Consider the following 16,999-nt stretch of genomic DNA (forward strand, 5'->3'; position numbering starts at 1 on the left):
AGGTTAAAATCTGATCGACTGTTTTTTACTCTGTCATTGCAATCTGAAATGAAACCTTCTGCATTTCGTGTGAGAGAGGAGGGGCAGAGAACTGAGCTGGGTGAGATCTATCCGTGAACATACACAGGTTGACTATGGCTGTCTCTGAATTTTAGCTCAGGGGAAATTCAGTAGAGGAGAACAATATCTCTCAAACACAATATCTTTTTAGAATTAAAAAGAAACGAAAAAGCTTGAAGATGGCGCACTTTTAGCAAAGCGAGAGGGCTGGCAATCTGAAGAGGGCTCATTTCACGTGTCAGGAAAAACGGCAACTCAGTCTTGGTACCAGCACCTCATTTTGCAATAACCTTCTACGACTAAACCCGGCAGCCTTGTCTTTGTAAATCCAGCGGTTACGTGGCTTTGGGTCTTGTACCTGTTAGCTGATTGCTCCTCTCAGATTGCTCATCTGTAGAATGGGAATCTAGTTCAGAGGGTGTGATGAACAAAGGATATTTACTCTTATATGTTGAGCTTCTAGTGACCTGTGACATAGCAACTGCTCGCTATTGCGGGTTATTACCATCATTAACAGTCACAGAACCAGCAGTATCAAACAGCAGCAGTGATGCTGGTATTCGGAGCTGATTATCTTGACCTGTGAAACTAATTTTCTGGGTAGTTCGGCTTTGAAAAAAGCTAACGAACGGACAAAACATGAGCAGAGGCTTTGGGGAGAAATCAGCTGCCGCTGAGTGATGATGCAAATCTCCTCTGGCTACGGGCAACAGCACTTGGAGGCTAAAAACACAGTGGCCAGAATGTTCTGGATGAATGAGCTCACAGCACTTGGGGCAGAAACAGGAGCTCCAGAGGGAAATTTTAGGTGAAACAACTGCCTGACCTGGAGGTCACAGACCCGTGGGGACTCACGTGGGGACTCTGAGGCTGTGCTGATTTGTCCTTTCACTGCCTTTTTTCCCCTTCTTTTTTTAAGGTTTGGGAACAGTGTTGTATTTAAAGACTCTGAGCCGCGGCAGGATGAGGCTGGGGGATGTGTGTGCATCTCTTTTGGGCCTGACGGCCCCCAGCTTTGGCATGAGACAGCCCTGATTTGAACTGTGGTTCTGCCGTTCCTCGGCTGTGCCTAGCTGAGCACTGTCACCTCCTGGCCTCCATCTCTTTGTCTGTAAATCGGGGTCAATATTAGTCCCCATCTCGAATGCTCAATGAATGGTGGCTATGACTATCATAAATAAACACTTAAATGAGAAGATGACACTCTTCACTTTGATTCTGGTTTCAGAATCGAGATGAACATCGAGGTTGGGAACGTTTCTTATACGGGAGCCATCATTTCCTGGTCGTCCTCGGAGCCCTGCCTGGAGGACTATTACCATATTATGTATAGGCCCAATTGGAACAGCATCTTCTCTGGCTATCTTCGCTACAGCTTCCACCACGAGGAGAAGGTGCCTCGAACAATCAGCTCCGTGGTGCTGGAACACCTCACCCCTTCCACTCTCTACTTCCTGTGCATCAGCTGCAAGAAGATCCTCTTCCCCTACAGGCACTACTGCACCATGTTCCACACCCTGGATAAGAGTCCACTGGCTGCGGGAAGTTCCCTGGTGGACCCCCAGATCTCCCTTTGGGTGCTGATGGCCATTCTGCTGGCCTGCTTCACAGCAGTCTTAGCCTTCATCTGCCTCCAGTTCTGGTGTATCCGTTGCCATGAGCCTCGATGGTCCTACAGAGCCGGCCTCATGGAGGAAGCCAATGGCCTGGTGAGATGGCCAGAGGAGGCCCCGGGTCTGGGTCAGGGGGAGGAAGACCTGCAGGGGCTCCCCCTGGTGGAAGTGCCACGCAAGAACTCCGGAGCTGACGCGGAACCAGAAGCCGCAGCCGCAGTGGCCGAACAGGATGCCCCCGACGTGGGTGCCCTGAAGAGGGAGGGCGGTGTTCATCCTACCGCACTGCCTCATTTTGGGGAGTGAGAGGTGGAGGGGAGGCAGCCCACATCAGGTAGCTTAAAGCCCTCCACGCAGCAGGTCTCTGGTAAAAACGCATCTGTAGACTACCCATTCGCCTCCCCTCAAATGTCAGAGCTCTGACACATGGACCACCTGGTTGGATGAATGCCCTTTGGCAAAGCTTCTCTAGCTGGAAAACATATAACCCCCTGGTGTGCAAAGGGAGGAACACGGCATCTCTTAGGAGTGTCCATTTAGGGTAGGGTGTCTCAGTTAGGAATTAAAAGCATTATTTCAATATTAAAACAACCATGAATATATTATGGTATAGAAAGTGAAATGTGCATGACTTAAATAAAATACAAAACTTCCAGGAAATTTTTGAGTTGAAGATGGGCTCTTGAGTTATGCTTTCAGTCAGCTGAGGCAAACGTCCAGTCTCCTCTGCTGTTGAGGGGAATTATTTTGGAAAGATGTGAGAAGCCTTGCTCTAGAGTGTTTTCCAACTTTCAGCCAATCGCACACCATTTTGTACCCCATCTTCACCTTTTTTTAAACCACAGATTATCTTTACGATTATTAACAATACCTTTTCTTTAAATTGACTCAGTTTTTAAACTTATTTTAAAACATAGGCTTATGCTACTCCCCAAATGAAAAACGAGCACCCTCCTGCTATAAATAGAAGGGAAGATACATAATAAATAGAATGAAAACAAAACAATACTAAATTGACTTGGATACTATTGCCTACTAAGGACTCTGAGCTCAGGGCCTGCTCTCTCATCTCTGATCAAAAGGGAGATTAGGGCTTCCCTGGTGGCTCAGTGGTTGAGAGTCCACCTGCTGATGCAGGGGATACGGGTTCATGCCCTGGTCCGGGAGGATCCCACGTGCCGCAGAGCGGCTGGGGCCGTGAGCCATGGCTGCTGGGCCTGCGCATCCGGAGCCTGTGCTCCGCAACGGGAGAGGCCACAACAGTGAGAGGCCCACGTACCGCAAAAAAAAAAAAAAAAAAAAAAAAAATAAAGGGAGATTAGCAGTCGTTGGAAAGGTATTAAAGACATATTAGCACCTACATAAGACTTGCTCCTTGGTATAATCAGCAAGGTTTGAAAGAGTATTGCAAAGGGAGTTACTTTGTGAGTGACTGTTAATTCATGCCATGACTGTGACTGTCTACAGTGCTGTCTGTAAGGGTTCCCTGATTTGAGAGAGTTGCCCTGACCAGACTGGCTGCTCTGGAGAAGACACCGGTACTCTCTCAGCATCATCCTAAGACTTTCTAAGCCCCACATTCAGGCCCAAGTGAAGGGCACTCATCTTGGTTCCTCACACTTCCCAATCTAGGGCTCCCGGCCTAGAGAAGCACCTTTTCTAACCATGCTGTATTTATCCAGTCACTTCTTCTTCTAAGTCCCTCTGTGCTTACTTTGTGAAAATGGGGTCAAAGGTGGCCATTTTTCATGCATCACACACAAAAAAATCTTGGCTTTTTTGCCGTTGTTGTTGAGCTATTGCACCCTTTCTGTGGCGTTCTCCCACACAAACCCGCAGGGTAAGAAACGATCTCCTACATATGTCATGGTGATGGTAAGACTTTGTGAAGGGTGTCCCCCAGTGCCCACCCCGGGTGTGGAAATGGAGCTGGAGGAGGGTGGAGATGCGTCTGTTTCAACCTCTGCTAAATCCCCAGCATGGAGAACCTGCCCAGCATCTGGCCTACAGTGGGGGCTTAAGGAATGTCTGTTTAACTAATGGCAAAGGACTGAAAGTCCAGAACAGGCACCACCTGGGAAGCTTTGTTAGTGTCAGGACTGGCACTGTCAACAAAGCAGCAAAGAGACAGGAGGAGACCCCTCAGCTCTAACTCCGGCCATCTGGGATTTCCTTCAAAGCTCCACCTTCCCAACTGCTTCCTATCTGCAAATCCCTCATCTTCACGGAGCACAAAATCCCAGAATCGCAGGATGATACCACAATGAATCAACCGAGAACAGGAGGAGATGGGATGCCGAGACAAGGAGACCCACAGGCCTATTTCCCTGCTTGCCTCATAAAGTCCTCCCCAGACTGTTCCTGCCCAGAATCCAGCCCCACCAGGTCTGCGCTCACCCTCACCCCTGCTCGTTGTGAACAAATAAAGATGAATATACTTGCAGTTGTTTCTGCCTGGATTTCACTGCTGCCTCTGTATCTCCATGCTTCTTGCTTTTCTGATTTGGGGAACACTCTTCTATCTGCTTTTGCTCACTAGTCCTCTTAGAAGTAGGACACAGGCAAGACCACTCACCTTGGACCCATAGAGGTAATAAGGCTGGACGTTGGCGGGTTTATCTCTTTGCGGTTCTTGGGTGAAAGGAATGGCAGTTCGGACAAAACTAGTAGAAGAAAAGAGATGGGGCAGGAGTTAACTGGGTCCTAATATTATTCTTCACGGGACCTGATATAGCGGGAGCCCTTCCTGGTCAGGCACACCCACGCTGTTTCTTAGGCCGTGGCCTATACAGGTACTTCTGACAGACTCCCGTTTAACTCCTGTCTCCTTTTCATAGATGGGAACACTGTAATCCAGGTTCACAGGCTCAACTCTGGGCTTGCAGCTGCTCAGACAGTGGTCAAGAAAGTCAAGAACAGGGTGGGCCTGGAAACAGCCTTCTCCAGGGCTTGGACCCTCCACCCTCGGTTTGGTTTCCTCAGGAGTAGAGTGCTGCAAACTCTTGCTTTAAAGGCCCAGATAGCGAATATGTTCCGCTTTGCCAGCCAGATGGTCTCTGTCACAACTCCTCAACTCTGCTGTAGCATAGAAGCACCCATAAACAAGCTCATAAACCGTAAATGAGTGAGCGCGGATGCCCGAGTTCCAGTAAAACTTCGTGAATTTCAACTAATTTCTACTTGTCACCAAGTTATAATTCTTTGGATTTTTTCCCTAGCCGTCTCAAAATATCAATACCATTCTTAGCTCACAGGCTGAACAAAAAGAGCTGGCAACTAGAGGTGCCTCGTGGGCTGGCGTGTGCAGATCTCTGCACAAGAGGATTGAAAGTCCCAAATCTTTAGAGAACCGGAAGTCCATCTTGCTAAGTGTGTGGATTCCTCCCAGACCCTTCCGTGACTCTGGCACATACTTATTCTACGCTGGCCGTGAGCCAGGCCCTGATGACACTGACAGGGCTTGTCTGGAGGAGACAGCTGGCTGCTTCTACTGCCACCCCCACTCTGCTTTGCACAGAGACTCCCTTACCGGTTGGTGGACCCATTGTAGCAGTAGTTGGGGAGGAAGTCGAAGTTCAGCTCCCAGAAGACGTGCAGGGTGATGCGGCCGTAGGGGGCAGACACGTTGTGATTGGCCTCCCGGAACATGGCATCGAAGCTGTCCAGGGTCATGTGCTTACACAGCAGCCGGTGGGTGAGCCGATTGATCTCCAGCAGCCACTCCAGCTCCTGCCCAGAGAGAGAGCCCGCGGCTGCTGAGGACTCACACACGCGCCTTGCACGCAGACACCATTATCTGACAGATGCCTTTCATGCAGGTGAGGGCCCCTCAGACAACTTTATAACAGCCAGCATGGGACTAGCACTGCTTACAGTAGTATGCGACGTTCCCTTCTTCTGAGTGAAGGAAGTACCAGACCATGCCCAGGGAGGCTGCGTGCCTGCCCACAGAAGGGGACCACAGACCATGTGCAAATCCCTTGCCTGCAGCCCCCTGGGTAGAAAAGCATGACTACTTGCTCTCCAGTTTCTAGGTTAGTAAGGAAAAAGCTTGTCCCTCTGAGTTGCAAGTAAAGTAAAAGAAAGTTGTGAACATCCATCCATCACCAGAGGCTATCTCCACGCTGCGGAAATCAAAAGAGTTACCACCTACTAAGTACTTACAATTAGGTTGGACCATGTGAAACTACTGTTTTTTAGGTCAAACACCATTCAATGTTAGTAATTTTTTATGGTTCAGTATTCTAAGTATTCTAAGCACTTTACATGTGTTAACTCACTTCATGCTCAAAACCCCCTATAAGGTCAGCATGATGGCTGTTCTTACTGTATACATATAGAAACTAGGCTTTAAGAAGTGCAGTAACTTGGCTTCAAATCCAGGAAGCTGGGCTCCAAAGTTCACATTCTTAACTATAGAAATTTTAAAAACAGCTGGGGGCAGAACATTCCCTCATCTGGACTCCTGTGCCCCTCAGTCACACAGGGTTTGGTTACACATGTTGGCAAAGGTTTGGCTGCAAGCTATGGACGAAGGACGTGCATGAGCTGTGGGCCCTGGTCATTTGAAATCCAACCTTCAGGCAGAGAACAGGAGCAGAGTGGATAATATCTGGACAGAGCAGGTCACTGCACTTGCTAGGAAGTAAAAAGGATAAAATCCTTTGGGCTGGCTTTAGTTCCTTGCTGTATTGCTATCAGAGAGAATCAAAGCACAGTCCTGTGCAGAAAGCATCTCTGTGATGCTCTAGGACACTTCTATACTGTAGTGGTTAAGCCATCTTTTGAGATGGGTATGACTGCCCCTGTTTCATAGGGGGGAAAACCAAGGCTCAGAGGGTGAAGTAACTCGCTCAGGGTCATAGAGTGAAAACAGAACAGGGCTTAGGATGTGATCCCAGGTCTTATGACTCCAAGTCACGTGTGTTTGGCCCCTGTGACACAGCTGCCTGGAATAAAGAAGCAATGACTGAGAAAGCCCTTTGAAAAGTAAAGATGGCTTTGGAGGTGGGATGGTCAGAGGGCCAGCTGTAAGAGCTGGGCCTTGGAGCCCAGGTGTCTACAGTCATAGGAGGTGGCCTCACACCAGAGATTCAATTTTATTCTCATCAGCCACAAGAACCCTCTGACTCTGGTTGGGGCCCAGAGTGTGGTAGGCCCAGACCACGCTTCCAATCTTGGAGCTTCGTCTCTCTGAAACTTAGATTCTGTGGCTGTAAATCGGGGGCAAAATACTGTATCAAAGCAACCTTAACTGGCTGCAGGTAAGTGAGACAAGCAGGGGGAGGAGGGAGCCCCGGGCTGAGCTGTCCGTGGCAAATTGGAGAGCCGCTGCCAGACAAAGGTGGAGCGGCTACTTCACGCCATCTGATTATTTGTTACTACGTCAGAATGGGGTTTAGTGATGGCAGATCTTGCCGTCTCTTGAAAGAAGGCCAAAATCTGGATTGCAATTCTGGAATGGTAGCTGGAAGAATAAGTTTCCAGTCACTGTGCACCTTGAAGTAAATGAAGGGTGGAAATACAGAATCAGCTGTCTGCTTCCATCTCTTGGGGCCTAGCTAGCTGGATGGTATTTTTGTTCCTATTCACTTAGGGTGGGTAAGTAAGTAAGTAAAAGTAAGTAAGTAAGTAAATAAATAAAGGCAATGAATGTGCATGATTTTATTTCTAAGATCACTGGGTCCCTTAGCACATGGAGGTGCCCTGTTACCACGAAGAGAGCTACAGATGAGAAACTGGGATTGAACAATTTCTGTTCCAATGTTCTGTGATTTTAACGGTCTCACAGATGTGCATCAGAGACTGAAGGAGAGAGTGCTCAACTCCGCTGATATGGGGGTGCTGGAAATGTAGGTCCACGTCTTCCGCCATGCCCCAGGAGTTTTTATTATGTAATGCAAACTGTGTTTTGCATCAGCCGTGTACTTCCAGCCTTTCAATCAGAAGAGGGCACTTGCCTGAGGGATGCAGGGCTCAGTGCATCAAGGCACAGAGGTTTAGAAGGCCACAGGGGTGGTCCAGGTGCCTTCTGAGAGGATGTCAGCTCTCTATACTAAAGCCGGTTTACTGGGGGGCAACACAGAGAAGCAGCACTGGGGAAACAAAACACCCAAACGGGCAACTTCTGTGAAGTAGTGGAAAGGGCTTTTCCACGGGAACCGGAAAACTTGAGTGTCAGCCGCACTTGGCCGTTAAACCAGCTCTGTGGTCCAGGCGGGCCAGGAGAACAGGGGTCTCAAACTCAGGCACAGCAAGGCCTGGTAGGTCATCCCATGAATGAATCGTGCCACAGGGCCTGCGGCAAACCCAGGAGAGCCCAGCCCAGCCGATGGGAAAGTCTAGTCATTTCTAGGCAATTGCTGCTATCTGGGAAGGCTGGTCTGAGGTTGCCAGAGCTTCTGCAGTTTTATTCGAATTCTTCCAAGTGTTAAGTGTGGCCTCCAAATTTCAAATATGCTTCACAGCCTAAACAAAACACAGCCTGCAGGCTGCCAGCTCTCAACTTTGGCATCAGATCCCTCCGAGAATCTACTTGCTCAGCTGCGTATGATTAGGGCCACCGACCGATGAAATCTCTGCAACCCTCCCAACGGTGCATCAAGCCACCCCCTCCCCTATCTCAGGACGGAGCTTCTAAGGTGGAGGGAAGGGCTGAGGGGAGCATATCCCTTGCTTTGTTTCTCAGAAGAGGCAGAAGCCTTCTCAGCCAAGGCAGTGGGGGCCTCCTGACCCTACAGGAGAGCGCATCCTTGGGCTCTCCTCTTCATGGGCTTCAGGGGAAGTTGGGGGATGTTGCCCTCACCTGACAAACACAGGCTTTCACTGTTTGTTTTGATTTTGTTCACAGCTAAAAGAACATTCAGTGCCTTTTAAGGGCTGGGAAGAGGCCATAGATACGCACACACAACCCAAAACCAGTTTTTCCATAAGATATGCTCATTCATTACTGGAAAACTAGAAGATACAGATAAACAAAGAAGATAAAAACAAAAATCCCACCCCTTGGAGATAATCACTGCTAACATTTGGCAAAGAAAAATATTTCTTAAAGTAGATCTCCCAGAAGAACTTGTGCTATATCATAGTCTCTCAAAGTCAGTGACCCAGTACTTTGGTGGGCAGTTGGGTCAAGTTCTCTCGGAAATGCTTCTGAGAATCTACCCTGAAAGCACCTCATTTGTAGCTCAAAATTTCTATGTTCCTCTCTTTTTTCATAAGCTATTTTCATTAAGGGCAAGGAACTATGCAAAGCTCTTTCCTGGCAGTATCTCATTTCACCCTTTCGACAAGTCTATGAGGTGGATTCTAATATTTCCTCCATTGTACTACAGGCTTGCAGTGTAAGATAAGCAACTCACCCAAGATCACCCAGCTAGTTAAGTGGCAGGGCCAGGACTGGGACCCCAAGGTCTTTCTGATGCTAGAGTCCTAGTTCTTAGTCCCTTTTTCTTTCTTTCTTTCTTCTTTTATTTAATTTATTTTAAACTTATTTTTTTGGCTGCATTGGGTCTTTGTTGCTGCACGGGCATTTTCTAGTTGGGGTGAGTGGGGGGGCTACATTTTGCTGTGGTGCACAGGCTTCCCATTGCGGTAGCTTCTCTTGTTACTAGGCATGCGGGCTTCAGTAGTTGCGGCGCACAGGCTTAGTTGCTCCGTGGCATGTGGGATCTTCCTGGAACAGGGATCAAACCCATGTCCCCTGCATTGGCAGGTGGATTCTTAACCACTGCACCACCAGGGAAGTCCCAGTCCCTTTTTAAAAAACCACTTTGTCCATTAAAAAAAAAAACAAAAAACGCTTTTTATTTTGAAATAATTTCTGACTTACAGAAAAGCTGTGAAAACTGCAGACTTCCTGCATACTCCTGACCCAGTTTCTCCAATGTTAACCTCTTACATAAGTTACCTAAAGTAGGAAACTAACGTTGGTACAATTCTATGTACTAAATGACAGACCTTATTCAAATTTCACCATTTTTTTCTTTTCCATTTTACGGTTCAATCCAGAATCCCACATTGCACTGAGTTGTCATGTCTCCTTAGCCTTTTCCAGTCTCTAACAGATTTCAGTATCTCTTTGTCTTTTATGATCTGGATGCTTTTGAAAAGCATTGTTCATTCTTTTTTTTTTTTTCTTTTTTGCGGTACGCGGCCCTCTCACTGTTGTGGCCTCTCCCATCGCGGAGCACAGGCTCCGGACGCGCAGGCTCAGCGGCCACGGCTCACGGGCCTAGCTGCTCTGCGGCATGTGGGATCTTCCCGGACCGGGGCACGAACCCGTGTCCCCTGCATCGGCAGGCGGACTCTCAACCACTGCACCACCAGGGAAGCCTGCATTGTTCATTTTTGAATGCCATGTGATTTGGGTTTATCTGATAATATTCTCATGATTAGATTGAGATTATGCATTTTGCATTATGCATACATATCAGGGGATACATGAATATACCTTATTTCTGGTGATATTAACCTTTCATGCTTGGTTAAGATGGTGTCTGCTATGAATGGATAAAGAAGAGGTGGCATATATATACAATGGAATATTACTCAGCCATAAAAAGAAATGAAATTGAGTTATTTGTAGTGAGGTGGATGGACCTAGAGTCTGTCATACAGAGTGAAGTCAGAAAGAGAAAAACAAATACCGTAGGCTAACACACATATATGGAATCTAAAAAAAAAAAAAGAAAAAAGGTTCTGAAGAACCTAGGGGCAGAACAGGAATAAAGACACAGACGTAGAGAGTGGACTTAAGGACACGGGGAGGGGGAGGGGTAAGCTGGGACGAAGTGAGAGAGTGGCATGGACATATATACACTACCAAATGTAAAATAGATAGCTAGTGGGAAGCAGCCGCATAGCACAGGGAGATCAGCTCGGTGGTTTGTGACCACCTAGAGGGGTGGGATAGGGAGGGTGGGAGGGAGACGCAAGAGGGAGGGGATATGGGGATATATGTATACGTATAGCTGATTCACTTTGTTATACAGCAGAAACTAACACAACATTGTAAAGCAATTATACTCCAATAAAGATGTTAAAAAAAAAGAGAAAACATAAATATAATAACAAGTATTCTGCAAAAAAAGAAAAAAAAAGATGGTGTCTGCTAGATTTCCCCATTGTAAAATTAGTATTCTTCCCTTTGCAATTAATAAATATCTTGAAGGAGATAATTCGAGACTATGTAAGAATGCTTTTCCTTCTCTAAGTATTTTTAAAATTTTTGAGTAATCTGAGTAATTTTAAAACTTTGGTGAAATACAGATAACATAAAATTTACCATTTTAACCCTTTTTAAATTAGGGGTAGATACATTCATATTGTTGTGCCACCATCACTACCATCCACCTCCAGCACTTCTTAATCTCCCCAACTGAACCTCTGTACCCATTAAGCACTAACTCCCTATTCCTTGGCAAACACCACTGTACTTTCTGTCTCTACAAACCTCACTATTCTAGAAACCTCGTAATAAGAAGAATCATAAAATACTCTTCGCAAAGTTCTGCCCACTAATTTTAGCATCTGTTACTGGATCCTGCCTGCAACCATTACGACTGTGGTGTTCTAATGGTGATTTTCTACTTCTCTCATTCCTTCTACTCATCTGCTTTTGAAGCGTTAAAAAATTCCTTTGATTCACCGGAAGACTGATCAATCAAGTTATTCTAATTCTTGGAAAGAACTGGCAGAGAGTAGTTCAAATTTCTGATTAATAAAAGAAGGTAGCAGGCCTGTCCCATGCTTGTGCATAAAGAACAACTATATAATTTGCACGTCCCAGCACAAAATGAAAATGTGGGGACCCTTGCTAGAAAATGATTAAGAATTCCAAGATGGTGACAGCAGAGCATTAAACCAGTGAAGAGCCTCTGGGCTCTATACTACTGCACACCCACGAAGCTGACGCTGCTGTGTAACCTTCCCTGGTTTGTTAGGACCACCCAGCTACTTTACAGAGCTGCAGGATCCTAAAGGACAAGCAGCTGTGCCCCAGGGCTGGCCATTTCTAGAGATCTCAAGACGCCCCCTCCACTCCCATTCTCTAGGCAACCAGGAAGGTAAGATTATTCTTATTCTTCTTAAATCTTTTTTTTTTTTCCGTCTCATTCAGATGAGAAAGAGACCCATTGCTTCTCTGTAACTAGCTCAGTACCAGGCTAACAACAACCCCCAATGAGGCTGCTAGTCTGAGGAGTCCCAGAGCAGAACTCACAAGGGCCCCCATCTCTTACCACGATGGAGGTCAGGTCCTCACTCTCAAAGCGGCTGATGGCCTGGTCCAAGGATTTATACATGGCGGCAGAGATGCGCTGGGTAATGAGTCTGTTCAAGTCAATTGATCTACCCAACAGCTGCACAGAAGAGAGAGAGAGAGAGGGAGAGATACAAGGTTACTTACGGTTTGTTTGCACAGGCACATGACAACTAAATGCAATGCATTGATAGGAAATTGTACTAAAACTATAAACAACATGGCCAGGACAAATAGGGACTCTATGAAGAAAATAGTATTATTAAAATTCCTGAGTATGATAATTCTATTTGGATGATGAAAGAATGTCCTTGTTCTTAGGAGATACACGCTGAGGTATCAGTGGTAAAGTGTCATATGTCTCCAACTTACTCTCAACTGGCTAAGAAAAAAGTATGTATATTAAAATATATATTTTATTATAGTGGGTTGGCCAAAAAGTTCATTTGGTATTTTTCCATAGGATGTTACAAACATTTTGGTCAACCTAATATTTATATATAAATATGTTTTTTAAATTATATATACCATAAACGTATATTTAAACTACACTTACTATATTTATGAGAGAGAAAAAACACATATATGAGAAAAAGAAAGTGAATCAAATGTGGTTAAAACATGAATAATCATGAATCTGGCTACAAAGTATATCTGTGTGTTTACTGTGTTATTCTTTGATAAACACAGATGTCAAAATCCTGAAAAAAATACCAGCAAAGAGAATCCAACAGCACATTAAAAGGCTCATACACCATGATCAACTGGGATTTATCCCAGGGATGCAAGGATTCTTCAATATACGCAAATCAATGTGATACACCTCATTAACAAATTAAGGAATAAAAAACATATGATCACCTCAATAGATGCAGAAAAAGCTTTTGACAAAATTCAACACTCATTTATGATAAAAACTCTCCAGAAAATGGGCATAGAGGGAACGTACCTCAACATAATAAAGGCCATATATGACAAACCCACAGCAAGCATCATACTCAATGGTGAAAAACTGAAAGCATTTCCACTAAGATCAGGAACAAGACAAGGATATCCACTCTCACCACCCTTATTCAATATAGTTTTGAGCAGTCAGAGAAGAAAAAGAAATAAAAGGAATCCAAATTGGAAAAGAAGTAAAACTGTCACTGTTTGCCGATGACATGATACTATACACAGAAAATCCTAAAGATGCCACCAGAAAACTACTAGTGCTAATCAACGAACTTGGTAAGGTTGCAGGATACAAAATGAATGCACAGAATTCTCTGGCATTCCTATGGACCAACAATGAAAAATCAGAAAGAGAAATTAAGGAAACATTCCCATCTACCACTGCAACAAAAAGAGTAAAATACCTAGGAATAAACCTGCCTCAGGAGGCGAAAGACATGTACTCAGAAAACTATAAAACAGTGATGAAACAAATCAAAGATGACATAAACAGATGGAGAAATATACCATGTTCTTGGATTGGAAGAATCAATATGGTGAAAATGATTAGACTACCCGAAGCAATCTACAGATTCAATGCAATCCCTATCAAACTACCAATGGCATTCTTCACAGAATTAGAACAAAAAAATTTACAATTGATATGTAAACACAAAAGACCCCAAATAGCCAAAGAAATCTTGAGAAAGAAAAACGGAGTTGGAGGAATCAGGCTGCCAACTTCAAACAGTACCACAAAGCTACAGTAATCAAGACAGTATGGTACTGGTACAAAAACAGAAATTTAGATCAATGCTACAAGATAAAATGCCCAGAGATAAACCCACGCACATAGGGGCACCTAATTTACAACAAAGGAGGCAAGAACATACAATGGAGAAAAGACAGCCTCTTCAATAAGTGGTGCTGGGCCACCAAACCAGCTTTACAACAAACGCTAAAGGAACTTCTCTAGGCAGAAAACACAAGAGAAGGAAAACACCTACAATAAAAAACCCAAAACAGTTAAGAAAATGGTAATAGGAGCATACATATCGATAATATCCTAAAATGTAAATGGCTTAAATGCTCCAACCAAAAGACATACACTGGCTGAATGGATACAAAAACAAGACCCATATATATGCTGTCTACAAGAGACCCACTTCAGACCTAGGGACACACAGAGACTAAAAGTGAGGGGATGGAAACAGATATTCCATGCAAATGGAAATCAAAAGAAAGCTGGAGTATCAATTCTCATATCTGACAAAACAGACTTTAAAATAAAGACTATTACAAGAGACAAGGAAGGACACTACACAATGATCAAGGGATCAATCCAAGAAGAAGATATAACAATTGTAAATATTTATGCACCCAACATAGGAGCACCTCAATACATAAGGCAAATGCTAACAGCCATAAAAGGGGAAATCAACAGTAACACAATCATATTAGGGGACGTTAACACCCCACTTTCACCAATGGGCAGATCATCCAAAATGAAAATAAATAAGGAAACACAAGCTTTAAATGATACATTAAACAAGATGGACTTGATTGATATTTAAAGGACATTCCATCCAAAACAACAGAATACACTTTCTTCTCAAGTGCTCATGCAACATTCTCCAGGATAAATTGTATCTTGGGTCACAAATCAAGCCTTGGTAAATTTAAGAAAATTGAAATCGTATCAAGTATCGCTTCCGACCACAATGCTATGAGACTAAATATCAATTACAGGAAAAAAATCTGTGGAAAAATACAAACACATGGAGGCTAAACAATACACTACTAAATAACCAAGAGATCACTGAAGAAATCAAAGAGGAAATCAAAAAATACCTAGAAAGAAATGACAACCTAAACACGATGACACAAAACCTATGGGATGCAGCAAAATCAGTTCTAAGAGGGAAGTTTATAGCAATACAATTCTACCTCAAGAAACAGGAAACATCTCAAATAAACAACCTAACCTTACAACTAAAGCAATTAGAGAAAGAAGAACAAAAAACCCCCAGTTAGCAGGAAAGAGATCATAAAGATCAGATCAGAAATAAATGAAAAAGAAATGAAGGAAACAATAGCTAAGATCAATAAAACTAAAAGCTGGTTCTTTGAGAAGATAAACAAAATTGATAAACCAATAGCCAGACTCATCAAGAAAAAAAGGGAGAAGATTCAGATCAATAGAATCAGAAATGAAAAAGGAGAAGTAACAACTGACACTGCAGAAATACAAAGGATCCTGAGGGATTACCACAAGCAACTATGCCAATAAAATGGACAACCTGAAAGAAATGGACAAATTCTTAGAAAAGCACAACCTCCTGAGAATGAATCAGGAAGAAACAGAAAATATAAACAGACCAATCACAAGACTGAAGTTGAAACTGTGATTAAAAATCTTCCAAAAACAAAAGCCCAGGACCAGATGAATTCACAGGTGAATTCTATCAAACATTTAGAGAAGAGCTAACACCTATCCTTCGCAAACTCTTCCAAAATATAGCAGAGGAAGGAACACTCCCAAACTCATTCTACGAGGCCACCATCACCCTGATACCAAAAGCAGACAAAGATGTCACAAAAAAAGAAAACTACTGACCAATATCACTGATGAACATAGATGCAAAGATCCTCGACAAAATTCTAGCAAACAAAATCCAAAGCACATTAAAAGGATCACACACCATGATCAAGTGGGGTTTATCCCAGGAATGCAAGGATTCTTCAATATATGCAAATCAATCAATGTGATAAACCATATTAACAAACTGAAGGATAAAAACCATATGATCACCTCAATAGATGCAGAAAAAGCTTTCAACAAAATTCAACACCCATTTATGATAAAAACCCTCCAGAAAGTAGCCATAGAGGGAACTTACCTCAACACAATAAAGGCCATATATGACAAACCCACAGCCAACATCGTTCTCAATGGTGAAAAACTGAAACCATTTCCACTAAGATCAGGAATAAGACAAGGTTGCCCACTTTCAACACTACTATTCAACATAGTTTTGGAAGTTTTAGCAATCAGAGAAGAAAAAGAAATGAAAGGAATCCAAATCGGAAAAGAAGAAGTAAAACTGTCACTGTTTGCAGATGACACGATACCATACTTAGAGAATCCCAAAGATGCTACCAGAAAACTACTAGAGCTAATCAATGAATCTGGTAAAGCAGAAGGATACAAAATTAATGCACAGAAATCTCTTGCATTCCTATACACTGATGATGAAAAATCAGAAAGAGAAATAAGGAAACACTCCCATTTACCATTGCAACCAAAACAACAAAATACCTAGGAATAAACGTACCTAAGGGGACAAAAAACCTGTATGCAGAAAACTATAAGACACTGATGAAAGAAATTAAAGATGCTACAAACAGATGGAAAGATATACCATGTTCTTCAATTGGAAGAATCAACATTGTGAAAATAACTGTATACCCAAAGCAATCTACAGATTCAATGCAATCCCTATCAAACTACCACTGGCATTTTTCACAGAACTAGAACAAAAAATTTCACAGTTTGTATGGAAACACAAAAGACCCTGAATAGCCAAAGCAATCTTGAGAAAGAAAAACAGAGCTGGAGGAATCAGGCTCCCTGACTTCAGACTATACTACCAAGCTACAGTAATCAAGACAGTATGGTACTGGCACAAAAACAGAAACATAGCTCAATGGAACAGGATAGAAAGCCCAGAGATAAACCCACACACATATGGTCACGTTATCTTTGATACAGAAGGCGAGAATATACAATGGAGAAAAGACAGCCTCTTCAATAAGTGGTGCTCGGAAAACTGGACAGCTACATGTAAAAGAATGAAATTAGAACACACCCTAACACCATACACAAAAATAAACTCAAAATGGATTAAAGGCCTTGGTGTAAGGCCAGACACTATAAAACTCTCCGAGGAAAACATAGGCAGAACACTAGATGACATACATCACAGCAAGATCCTTTTTGACCCACCTACTAGAGAAATGGAAATAAAAATAAAAATAAACAAATGGGACCTAATGAAACTTAAAAAGCTTTTGCACAGCAAAGGAAACCATAAACAAGACAAAAAGACAACCCTCAGAATGGGAGAAAATA

General features: G+C 43.5%; 2 protein-coding genes across 2 annotated transcripts in view; one reads left to right on the plus strand and one right to left on the minus strand.

Annotated features, from left to right (window-relative positions):
* CYFIP2 (cytoplasmic FMR1 interacting protein 2) overlaps positions 1–16,999 on the minus strand; it is a 131,019-nt gene that overhangs the window by 47,942 nt on the left and 66,078 nt on the right. Inside the window, exons 21-23 of the mRNA XM_027081428.1 lie at positions 11,915–12,034; positions 5,203–5,402; positions 4,249–4,336 (exon numbers count right to left, since the gene is read on the minus strand). Coding sequence (XP_026937229.1) covers positions 4,249–4,336; positions 5,203–5,402; positions 11,915–12,034 — 408 coding nt within the window. The remainder of the gene's footprint in view (positions 1–4,248; positions 4,337–5,202; positions 5,403–11,914; positions 12,035–16,999) is intronic.
* FNDC9 (fibronectin type III domain containing 9) lies at positions 1,025–2,348 on the plus strand. Its single transcript, XM_027081437.1, has one exon. The coding sequence runs from the start codon at positions 1,296–1,298 to the stop codon at positions 1,977–1,979; it is 684 nt and encodes a 227-aa protein (XP_026937238.1). The 5' UTR covers positions 1,025–1,295; the 3' UTR covers positions 1,980–2,348.

This window comes from Aethalodelphis obliquidens, unplaced genomic scaffold (genome assembly GCF_003676395.1).
Source record: "Aethalodelphis obliquidens isolate GAN/ISIS:26980383/991018 unplaced genomic scaffold, ASM367639v1 scaffold45, whole genome shotgun sequence".
NCBI lineage: Eukaryota > Metazoa > Chordata > Mammalia > Artiodactyla > Delphinidae > Aethalodelphis > Aethalodelphis obliquidens.